We start from the raw sequence: 12,820 nt of genomic DNA on the forward strand, positions 1-12,820 counted from the left end.
TACCTGCAAGCCTCAGTTTCCTCATCTGCAAAATGGGGGTAGTAATACCTATGTATTAGGGTTGTTACAAAGATTAAAAAACACTAGGTCTAACAACTCACCTAGCATGGGAGCTGGCACATAACGAGTATTCCCTAAACCTTAGTTCCTGTTTCTCTCCCTTCTGCCCCCTCAAAAAGACATACGTACAAAGGGAAACAGCCCCATACATATCTGGTCTTGCTGTTCCTTTGGTTTGAAATGCTCACCATCTCTTCCCTATTGCTCTAGATTTTATCCTTCCTTAAATACACAGTACAAGACATATCTTTCCCGGGAAGCTTTCCCCAACCTAAGCAAGGGCATACTGATATCTATCCTCTGAATGGAACAGCTTTCATGATGAGTACCAAACAATTTACTACCAGATTACATACTCTTTTACACCATTTTCAAGTCTCATGTAAATGAGATTCAGGTATAGATGTCTCAAAAATGACCGTAAGTTCCTTTAGGGGAAGAACTTATTTCTATTTTCCTGATATTTAACACAGTATTCAGCACATATTAAACATACATTCATGCTTAATAAATATCTGTTAAACTAATTTAAAAAGGGAAAATTGTATAGAAAATATATTGGTAAATTAAGTGACGAGATAGAAACAGCTTTAAATCTGTATTTATGTACATGCTGTTACAGAAGCTTTTGCTGAACAAAATCTGATCTAAAAATATAAAATTATTTTATGTTTAAAACAAGTCAATCTGACAGCTGATATTAAAAGTTATAGCCAAGTTTCAGAAAAGTATAAAATAATAGGTTTTTATTTTAACTAATATTATTTCCAACAACTTGAGAAAAGGAGCTCTTTGTGTGGATGCATTACCTGTCTTTTGCAGTACCCAGCACCTCTACCATATCCTTCCAGCTGCAGTGACTGTATATTCAAGGAATGTAACTGAGCCAAGGTTTCTATCATGGCCACATATATGGCTGAGCGTTCTGCTGGGCTAACTCCAGGAATTGTGAAATCACGAAAGATTCGGCCCTATGGGAGCAATTACAACAGATAATATAAAACAAAATAAATCTTTTCAAACCAATTATTTGCTGTGTCATCATCCCCTGTTGCCTACAAAAAAGATCAGGATACAGTTTTACAACCAAAACCAATTCTTTGTAGAATGCGCTAGAAAAACTGTCATTTGTGAAACATGTTTAACATAAGAGTGTACATGCCAAAGGGAAAATACAAGGATACACCAAGATGAACTTAAAGGACAAAAACTAATCTCAAGTAACATCTTATAAAAAAAAAACCCTTAAAACAATTTGGATTTATTTTTAATGGATTGATGTCCTATTTGAAATAGTTTTTTTCCCCTACTATTTGGATGGTTTATGTATTGCCATTACATATAGCTCTTTACTGACACCTAGAGGAAGACTAAGCCAATATGCCCTAATTACTAAACTTGTTCCTAGTTTACTTCATCCCGCTCAAACTGTGGGTGCTCAAAATAAAATGAAAGTTTAATACAACACAGGGAATAGAGCCAGTATTTTATAATAACTGTAAGTGGAGTATAACCTTTAAAAATTGTGAATCACTATGTAATACACCTGTAACTTATATACTATTGTGCATCAACTATATCTCAATAAAAAATAATTTAAAAAAACAAAACCGAAACCAAAACAAAACAAAACTTCCATAGAGAACCAATCTTGCTGACACCTTGGCTTCACACTTCTAGCCTCCAGAACTGAGAGAATAAATTTCTGTTGTTTTAAGAAAAAGAAAAAAGTTTAAGCCCTTGCAAAGCAAACTAACTACCTACAATGTAGACTAATATACTATCATTTATTAACACCTAATTTCACAATTAAAAATAAAAGCAACAAAAAGTACAATTAAGTGTTAATTTACCTGTACATGTTCCATCACATAAAATTCTGTTCCAATGACACAAGCATCACTGCAGTACAATAAAGGTTTGGGAATGGGGAATCCAATTGAAAACAAAGTTTTCTGGACTTTAAATTCTCTATCAATCTAAATAGGATGATAGATAATTAAAAATCAGAAATACAGAAATTTAATAATTACTTGAGAGCTAACATTAAGGCTAGAAATTAATTTTAAAACAGTATCAACAAATAACCCAGAGGATAATGATTTCCTTAGTATTTTCCTTAAAAGTAGTCTTAGTGTGAGAGATTGGTTCAAGATGGTGGAGTAGAAGGACGTGCTCCCACTCCCGCTTACAAGAACACCAGAATCACAACTAACTGCTGAACAATCATTGACAGTAAGATATTGGAACTCACCAAAAAAGATACCCCACATCCAAAGACAAAGGAGAAGCCACAATGAGGCGGTAGGAGGGGCGCAATCACGATAAAATCAAATCCCATAACTGCTGGGTGGGTGACTCACAAACTGGAGAACACTTATACCACAGAAGTCCGCCCACTGGAGTGAAGGTTCTGAGCCCCATGTCAGGCTTCCCAATCTGGGGGTCCGGCAATGGGAGGAGGAATTCCTAGAAAATCAGACTTTGAAGTCTAGTGGGATTTGATTGCAGGACTTTGACAGGACTGGGGGAAACAGAGACTCTACTCTTGGAGGGCACACACAAAGTAGTGTGCTCATTGGGACCCAGGGGAAAGAACTGTGACCCCATAGGAGACTGAACCAGACCAGCTTGCTAGTGCTGGAGGGTCTCCTGCAGAGGCGGGAGGTGGCTGTGTGGCACCGTGAGGACAAGAACACTGGAAACAGAAGTTCTGGGAAGTACTCTTTGGCGTGAACCCTCCCAGAGTCTGCCATTAGCCCCACCAAAGAGCCTGGGTAGGCTCCAGTGTTCAGTCGCCTCAGGCCAAACAACCAATAGGGAGGGAACCCAGTCCCACCCATCAGCAGACAAGTGGATTAAAGTTTTACTGAGCTCTGCCCACCAGAGCAACACCCAGCTCTACCCACCACCAGTCCCTCCAATCAGGAAACTTGCACAAGCCTCTTAGATAGCTTCATCCACCAGAGGGCAGACAGCCGAAGTAAGAAGAACTACAATCCTGCAGCCTGGAGAACAAAAACCACATTCACAGAAAGATAGACAAGATGAAAAGGCAGAGGGCTATGTACCAGATGAAGGAACAAGATAAAATCCTAGAAAAACAACTAAATGAAGTGGAGATAGGCAACCTTCCAGAAAAAGAATTCAGAATAATGATAGTGAGGATGATCCAGGACCTCGGAAAAAGAATGGAGGCAAAGATTGAGAAATTGCAAGAAATGTTTAACAAAGATCTAGAAGAATTAAAGAACAAACAAACAGAGATGAAACACAATAAATGAAATGAAAAATATACTAGAAGGAATCAATAGCAGAATAACTGAGGCAGAAGAACAGATAAGTGACCTGGAAGACAGAATGGAGGAATTCATTGCTGTGGAACAGAATAAAGAAAAAGAATGAGGCTTCCCTGGTGGTGCAGTGGTTGAGAATCTGCCTGGCAATGCAGGGGACACGGGATCGAGCCCTAGTCTGGGAAGATCCCACATGCCGTGGAGCAACTAAGCTCGTGAGCCACAACTACTGAGCCTGTGCGTCTGGAGCCTGTGCTCCGCAATAAGAGAGGCCGCGATAGTGAGAGGCCTGTGCACCGCGATGAAGAGCAGCCCCTGCTTGCCACAACTAGAGAAAGTCCTCACACAGAAAGGAAGACCCAACATAGCCAAAAATAAATAAATAAATAAATAAATAAATAAATAAAAGTGAAATTCTTAAGAAAAGAAAAAAGAATGAAAAGAAATGAAGACAGTTTAAGAGACCTCTGAGACAACATTAAACACAACAACATTCGCATTATAGGGGTCCCAGAAGGAGAAGAGAGAGAGAAAGGACCAGAGAAAATATGTGAAGAGATTATAGTCAAAAACTTCCCTAACATGGGAAGGAAATAGCCACCCAAGTCCAGGAAGTGCAGAGAGTCCAATAGAGGATAAACCCAAGGAGAAACACACCAAGACACATAGTAATTAAATTGGCAAAAATTAAAGACAAAGAAAAATTATTGAAAGCAGCAAGGGAAAAATGACAAATAACATACAAGGGAACTCCCATAAGGTTAACAGCTGATTTCTCAGCAGAAACTCTACAAGCCGGAAGGGAGTGGCATGATATACTTAAAGTGATGAAAGGGAAGAACCTACAGCCAAGATTGCTCTACCCAGCAAGGATCTCATTCAGATTCGATGGAGAAATCAAAAGCTTTACAGACAAGCAAAAGCTAAGAGAATTCTGCACCACCAAACTAGCTCTACAACAAATGCTAAGGGAACTTCTCTAAGTGGGAAACACAAGAGAAGAAAAGGACCTACAAAAACAAACCCAAAATAATTAAGAAAATGGTAATAAGAATATACATATAGATAATTATCTTAAACGTGAATGGATTAAATGCTCCAACCAAAAGACACAGGCTTGCTGAATGGATACAAAAACAAGACCCATATATATGCTGTGTACAAGAGACCCACTTCAGATCTAGGGACACATACAGCCTGAAAGTGAGGGGATGGAAAAAGATATTCCATGCACATGGAAATCAAAAGAAAGCTGGAGTAACAATACTCATATCAGATAAAAGAGACTTTAAAATAAAGAATGTTACAAGAGACAAGGAAGGACATTACATAATGATCAAGGGATCAGTTCAAGAAGAAGATATAACAATTGTAAATATTTATACACCCAACATAGGAGCACCTCAATACATAAGGCAACTGCTAACAGCTCTAAAAGAGGAAATTGACAGTAACACAATAATAGTGGGGGACTTCAGCACCTCACTTACACCAATGGACAGATCATCCAAACAGAAAATTAATAAGGAAACACAAGCTTTAAAGGACACAATAGACCAGAGAGATTTAATTGATATTTATAGGACATTCCATCCAAAAAAGCAGATTACACTTTCTTCTCAAGTGCACACGGAACATTCTCCAGGATAGATCACATCTTGGGTCACAAATCAAGCCTCAGTAAATTTAAGAAAATTGAAATCATATCAAGCATCTTTTCTGACCACAACGTTATGAGATTAGAAATCAATTACAGGGAGAAAAACATAAAAAGCACAAACACATGGAGCCTAAACAATACGTTACTAAATAACCAAGAGATCACTGAAGAAATCAAAGAGGAAATCAAAAAATACCTAGAGACAAATGACAATGAAAACATGACGATCCAAAACCTATGGGACGCAGCAAAAGCAGTCCTAAGAGGGAAGTTTATAGCAATAGAAGTCTACCTCAAGAAACAAGAAAAATCTCAAATAAACAATCTAACCTTACACCTAAAGGAACTAGAGAAAGAAGAAGAAACAAAACCCAAAGTTAGCAGAAGGAAAGAAATCATAAAGATCAGAGCAGAAATAAATGAAAAAGAAATGAAGGAAATGATAGCAAAGATCAATAAAACTAAAAGCTGGTTCTTTGAGAAGATAAACAAAATTGATAAACCATTAGCCAGACTCATCAAGAGAAAGAGGGAGAGGACTCAAATCAATAAAATGAGAAATGAAAAAGGAGAAGTTACAACAGACACCGCAGAAATACAAAGCATCCTAAGAGACTACTACAAGCAACTCTATGCCAATAAAACTGACAACCTGGAGGAAATGGACAAATTCTTAGAAAGGTATAACCTTCCAAGACTGAACCAGGAAGAAATAGAAAATATGAACAGACCAATCACATGTAATGAAATTGAAACTGTGATTAAAAATCTTCCAACAAACAAAAGTCCACAACCAGATGGCTTCACAGTGAATTCTATCAAACATTTAGAGAAGAGCTAACACCCATCCTTCTCAAACTCTTCCAAAAAATTGCAGAGGAAGGAACACTCCCAAACTCATTCTATGAGGCCACCATCACCCTGATACCAAAACCAGACAACGATACTACAAAAAAAGAAAACTACAGACCAATATCACTGATGAACATAGATGCAAAAATCCTCAACAAAATGCTAGCAAACAGAATCCAACAACACATTAAAAGGTACATACACCATGATCAAGAGGGATTTATCCCAGGGATGCAATGATTCTTCAATATACACAAATCAATCAATGTGATACACCATATTAACAAATTGAAGAAGAAAAACCATATGATCATCTCAATAGATGCAGAAAAAGCTTTTGACAAAATTCAACACCCATTTATGATAAAAACTCTCCAGAAAGTGGGCATAGAGGGAAACTACCTCAACATAATAAAGGCCATATACAACAAACCCACAGCAAACATCAATGGTGAGAAACTGAAAGCATTTCCTCTAAGATCAGGAACAAGACAAGGATGTCCACTCTCACCACTATTATTCAACATAGTTTTGGAAGTCCTAGCCACGGCAATCAGAGAAGAAAAAGAAATAACAGAAATATAAATTGGAAAAGAAGAAGTAAAACTGTCACTGTTTGCAGATGACCTGATACTATACATAGCGAATCCTAAAGATGCTACCAGAAAACTACTAGAGCTAATCAATGAATTTGGTAAAGTTGCAGGATACAAAATTAATGCACAGAAATCTCTTGCATTCCTATACACTAATGATGAAAAATCTGAAAGAGAAATTAAGGAAACACTCCCATTTACCATTGCAACAAAGAGAATAAAATACCTAGGGATAAACCTACCTAGGGAGACAAAAGACCTGTAGGCAGAAAACTATAAGACACTTGTGAAAGAAATTAAAGATGATACCAACAGATGGAGAGATATACCATGTTCTTGGATTGGAAGAACCAACATTGTGAAAATGACTATACTACTCAAAGCAATCTACAGATTCAGTGCAATCCCTATCAAATTACCAATGGCATTTTTTACAGAACTAGAACAAAAAATCTCACAATTTGTATGGAGACACAAAAGACCCCAAATAGCCAAAGCAGTCTTGAGGGAAAGAAACGGAGCTGGAAGAATCAGACTCCGTGACTTCCGACTATACTACAAAGCTACAGTAATGAAGACAATATGGTACTGGCACAAAAACAGAAATATAGATCAATGGAATAGGATAGAAAGCCCAGAGATAAACCCATGCAGCTATGGTCAACAAATCTATGACAAAGGAGGCAAGGATATACAATGGAGAAAAGACAGTCTCTTCAATAAGTGGTGCTGGGAAAACTGGACAACTACATGTAAAAGAATGAAATTAGAACACTCCCTAACACCATACACAAAAATAAACACAAAATGGATTAGAGACCTAAATGTAAGACCAGACACTATCAAACTCTTAGAGGAAAACATAGGAAGAAGAGTCTTTGACATAAATCACAGCAAGATCTTTTTTGATCCACCTCCTAGAGTAATGGAAATAAAAACAAAAATAAACAAATGGGACCTAATGAAACTTAAAAACTTTTGCAAAGCAAAGGAAACTACAAACAAGACGGAAAGACAACCCTCAGAATGGGAGAAAATATTTGCCAACAAATCAACAGACAAAGGAGTAATCTCCAAAAGATATAAACAACTCATGCAGCTCAATATTAAAAAAACAAACAACCCAATCAAAAAATGGGTAGAAGACCTAAATAGACATTTCTCCAAAGAGGGCATACAGATGGCCAAGAAGCACATGAAAAGCTTCTCAACATCACTAATTATTAGAGAAATGCAAATCAAAACTACAATGAGGTATCACCTCACACCAGTTAGAGCGGGCATCATCAGAAAATCTACAAACAACAAATGCTGGAGAGGTTGTGCAGAAAAGGGGACCCTCCTGCACTGCTGGTGGGAATGTAAATTGATACAGCCACTATGGAGAACAGTATGGAGGTTCCTTAAGAAACTAAAAATAGAATTACCATATGACCCAGCAATCCCACTACTGGGCATATACCTGGAGAAAACCATAATTGAAAAAGACACATGCACCCTAATGTTCATTGCTGCGGTATTTACAATAGCCAGGTCATGGAAGCAACCTAAATGCCCATCGACAGATGAATGGATAAAGAAGATGTGGTACATATATGTAATGGAATATTACTCAGCCATAAAAAGGAACGAAATTGGGTCATTTGTAGACACGTGGATGAATCTAGAGACTGTCATACAGAGTGAAGTAAGACAGAAAGAGAAAAACAAATATCGTATATTAACGCATATATGTGGAACCTAGAAAAATGGTACAGATGAACCGGTTTGCAGGGCAGAAATAGAGACGCAGATGTAGAGAACAAACGTATGGACACCAAGGGGGGAAAGCAGCGGGCGGTGGGGGTGGGGGTGTGATGAATTGGGAGATTGGGATTGATATGTATACACTGATGTGTATAAAATGGATGACTAATAAGAACCTGCTGTATAAAACAATAAATAAAATAAAATTCAAAAAAATATAATAATTGCTTTAAAAAAATAGTCTTAGTGTGATTATTACAATTATAAATTAGGCCAGCACTAAAAATTGATCATTTAATTAGGCTAAAAGGATAGGCACATGTATGGAGCTTATTCCTAACTCTGATAATATGAAGGTGACATTTCCTGACCACAATATATCGCATGTATCATCATAAAAACATCCCTTTTTTTTCTTATCAGTTCCCTGCTTGCTGGCTCACTCTTGCTTTTGCTCCCTACTCCCCCAACTCCAGTTTCCCATGGGGGTTCTCTATTCCAACCCTCTGGGCACAGTCAACTACAGAGTGCTGGGGAAGGCCAGTGGGTGCCGGTAGAAAGGAAATGCACCCACTCCTCCGGGAGATCAATGGAGGAACTTGTTTCCAAGGCAGGGGTGTGGGGATCCTTCCTGGTACCCAGGGCTGCTGTGGAGCTCAAGATAACTACTGGGTAAGAAGGCAATGAGAAGCAAGCTGGTACTGAAGCAGGAGCCCAAATAAGACAGGAGAAGAAAAGGGCTTCCTTAACCAGGACAGATGTACAGGCTTATCACTCAGGACCCAGGGACACAGCTTACTGCAGAACTCTGATGCCAACTCATCTGCCTGCAAAGTTCACTTCCCCAGACTCAGGCAGTGGTGGCTGACCACTTCTAAGGAAAAGAAACAATGCAGCTCACTTTCACAACAGGGATAAAGCAGCTACTGCTGCAATAACTACAGCAGGGAAGTGACTAAACCCATAACCAAGGTGAGAGCAGCCAGTGGTGCCAATGGCTATAGAAAGAAGTGTTTATAACCACCTAGTGCTGGGAAAGGGGGGTGGGGTGGGGTGGGGTGGTGGAGGCTGGTCATAAAGTGGATGGTAGTGTGGGAACACTGCTTTTTTCCAATGCAGATTTGGGAAAAATGAAGGAAGTCGAAACAAAAGTACTCCAGATCCTTGGGCTGAAAGCATTATGTTATGTTCTGATGTCTTCTAGACATCTAGGTCGTTATCAAGAGGAGACAAACCCAGCTGTTTATTGGGGCATAAATCTCCCCCTACAAGTGGGGATTTTCCTTCAGCCATGCCGTGTTGAGGCTTAATAAAAGTTACCAAACTTTTTCTATCTTAAGCATCCAAGTCACTTCATTTTCTGGGAATATGATACGGGACCAAGAAGGTCAGAATCTGCATTTTCCATTACTGTGATATTAAACCCACCCTTCAATGGCCCATCTCTAGTCAGCTGGGCCTGGGAAGCACCTGTTATACATGATTATAATAATACTCAAAATATGCATCATGCTTTTAATGTTCTCTTCTCTAAAAATCTATAGATAATATCCGTTTTTCTGAAAACAGAGTCAGTTTTCAACAAAAATCTCTTATAATTCTCACTGTCAATTTAGAGAATACTATAAAAATGATTATTTAAATATTTCTTTTTATCACCAAAAGATCAGGGAATTGTCATATCAAATATATTAAAGTATTCAGTGAGTATATATATTGTTATAAGATATAATAATGTGCTTTTTAAAACATAATTTAACCAAAGTACAAAATATCTATAAATGAGTAGCACTGAAAATATTTACTGGGTGACTGTATTTCTAGCTAATTGTATAGGAAGGAATCAAATCCATAAGAGGACTGGATATTGCTCAGGATTAACAGCCTAAACACAGCCTCAGATTTCAAACTCAAATCCTTAATAAAAACTAAAAGTGGGGGGGATACAATTCAAGTGAAATTTTCATCTAAGAAATAAAATGTATTTTCTATATTTAATAATTGTGAGATTATTTTTAAAAGCAATTTAAATTGTTTTGTGTGTATAAAATGCATTTATTAGTCAACAAGGAATTTATCATTGCGTTTGTATACCATACCTTATGTGCTTTAGGAAGAAGTGAACCAGGTGGTTTTTTTCTGAGTACATATGCTTGGAAGCCCTTCTGGAGATAAAAGGTTGGATTGGACTGTCCTGATCTAGATAAGAGTAGAGAAAAGGTCAATAACAAAGATATACTTTTCCTTTTCCCCAAATCCTGCTTAAATTTCAAAAGAAAACACAAAATGAAAATAAACCCATTTCAATGCTGGAAAGCCAAGAGGGGTGCTATCAGCAGCTAAGAACATGAGCTTTTGGATGATATACAGCAGATGGTAACACAGTGGCAGCTGGAGAATCTACAACCTACACAGGTAGAAGAGAAGACCACACTTCCTACCTGCAAATCATGAGTTTTATCAGAAGCGTCCCTAGAACAACGTCTAGATCTAAGCAAAGAAAGGCTGGGAGAAGAGATTGTAGGTAATCAGTCAGAAAATTAATTAAAGGATGCTGGAACAGCTGGATTGGTATTCCCTCATCTGCCATTGGAGAGAGAACTCCAAGTACAGCTCTCTAAAGTGGGAATTCTGATAAGCAAGGTCCTAGAGTGGATATCTGGGCCAGGAAGTGCAACAGTGCCCCAGGTGACTCACAGACACCAGGGCACTGGCTTTCTCTGCCTTGTGAACAGAAATTCTCACGTGAACTAAGGAAATACACTCCAACTACCAAAATTATTCAATCTATACCTTCATTTACACAGCTTTTAAATAATTCAACAGCATGAAAGAGAGGCCTTAAAGTAAAAAAACAGACGAATTAATCCCTGAGGTAACAGGTAATAGGGGAAAGTTAAAAACATTTTTTTTCTGAAGTTTCTCCCTAGGCCTCCAGCCTCCATCTGCAAAGAACAAGAGCAGTCCAGATTGACTGCAGCAGTACGTCCAGTGTCTACTTCTAACTCTGATATGCCAGACCCATCCTCCCCAGCAATCATCTTGGCACCACCTAATCCTGGGTGGGGGGTGCCTTTTAGCATAGGAAAGTGGAGATCATTGCCACAATGGTCAGGAAATGGGACCACTTCAAGCTGTGTTGTCTATCTTGACATGGGACAATTTATTTGTGATGCTCCAAAGCATCAAGTTGCAATGAACCTTACAAAGACATTTTTTAATGCCAAATGTCTGATTGGATGCATTTTTGATAATGCAGTCATATATGAAGCACTGGCATTTTATGATGGTAAATGACCCAGGTGAAATATAAAAGGAAAACTAAAAGCTACTTATTGAAGATACAGCTGCCATATAATCTAGCAATTTCACTCCTAGGTATATATCCAAGAGAACTGTCACTCATTCTATGGGACACACCCTATACCTTGTCAATAACAACTCAAGCACTGCATTATCCTATTTTTTAAGCATTTCTATCTCTGATCATAATTTCCTTTCTTTCATTCCCACTAGTACCTCCATTCCAGTGCCATCTTAGGCACTACAATATTCAGGGCAAAAGAGGCTCCAGTAGGCAAGAACAGTCTATAAAAGAGCCATAGGTGCTGGCTACTGGAAGCAGAAGCCACCAAATGAGGGTGTGCATGGAAACAGTAAAAAGGAATCCAAGAGAATCTGGGCAAAGTATCAACAATATCTACTAAAATAATTACTCTTGCTTCAAATTCATGACTATGAACCTCAGAGTGAATGCTGCCAGCAATCATAATATACTTCCTTGGTCTGTTCATTCTCCCATGCTCTTGGATGACTATTTCACAATTCCTCCTCTTTCTTCAAACCTCCAGCACTTTTCCCACCATCTTCACTCTCAGCTGATTACCTAGCTTCCTATTTCACAGAGAAAATAGGAGCAGTCAGGTGAGAACTTCCACAAGCTTACACTACCATATCTACTGCATAGAAGCACCTGTACCATATACTCTTCTTCCCTACAGAGCCTGTTGAAGAATGTCTACATTCCTATCTAAGGACAATGCCTTCTCTTGTGAATTAGATCCCATCCTACTCTGGTCTACTCAAGGACTTCGTTCTAGCCCTCTGTCCTACACAAATTTTTCTGTCTGTTCTGGATCACTGCCATCAGCATATAAACACGCTGCCTTTTTTTTTTTTTTTAAAGACTTCTCTTGACCCCACTTCCCCCTCTACATAAGACATTTATTTCCGCCTTTGTAGAAAAATTCAAGAGTTGTTTATATTCCTTGCTCCAACTCCTCTCCTCCTATTTTCTCTTGAACCCATTTCAATCAAGCTTTCATTCCTATCTTTCCACTGAAATTACTTTTTTAAGGTCACTAATACTGCTATGGTATCAGACCATGTTTCTCCCCATCTCTCTGGCCACTCCTTCTGAGACGCCTTTGTAGGTTCCGCCTTAATTCTTCAACTTCTTATATTGGGATGCCTGGGAATAAGTTCATAGACCTTCTGTATCTTCATGTAGACTCATCATCTAGGTAAGATCTCATAGCTTTAAATACCCTCTCTATCTCAATGACTCCCAAATGTAAATGTCTAGTTTAGATCTCTGCCCTGACCTCTGG

At 38.3% G+C, this 12,820-nt stretch overlaps 1 protein-coding gene across 2 annotated transcripts in view; it reads right to left on the reverse strand.

Moving 5' to 3' along the window:
- The window catches only part of ACAD11 (acyl-CoA dehydrogenase family member 11), a 103,946-nt gene that overhangs the window by 86,541 nt on the left and 4,585 nt on the right, over positions 1-12,820 (reverse strand). The window contains exons 2-4 of one of the 2 annotated variants that reach the window (XM_036851125.1): positions 10,310-10,409; positions 1,914-2,039; positions 870-1,031 (exon numbers count right to left, since the gene is read on the reverse strand). In XM_036851125.1, coding sequence (XP_036707020.1) covers positions 870-1,031; positions 1,914-2,039; positions 10,310-10,409 — 388 coding nt within the window. The remainder of the gene's footprint in view (positions 1-869; positions 1,032-1,913; positions 2,040-10,309; positions 10,410-12,820) is intronic. The other variant, XM_036851126.1, reaches the window with a different exon arrangement.

This window comes from Balaenoptera musculus, chromosome 4 (assembly GCF_009873245.2).
Source record: "Balaenoptera musculus isolate JJ_BM4_2016_0621 chromosome 4, mBalMus1.pri.v3, whole genome shotgun sequence".
In the NCBI taxonomy this organism is placed as follows: Eukaryota; Metazoa; Chordata; class Mammalia; order Artiodactyla; family Balaenopteridae; genus Balaenoptera; species Balaenoptera musculus.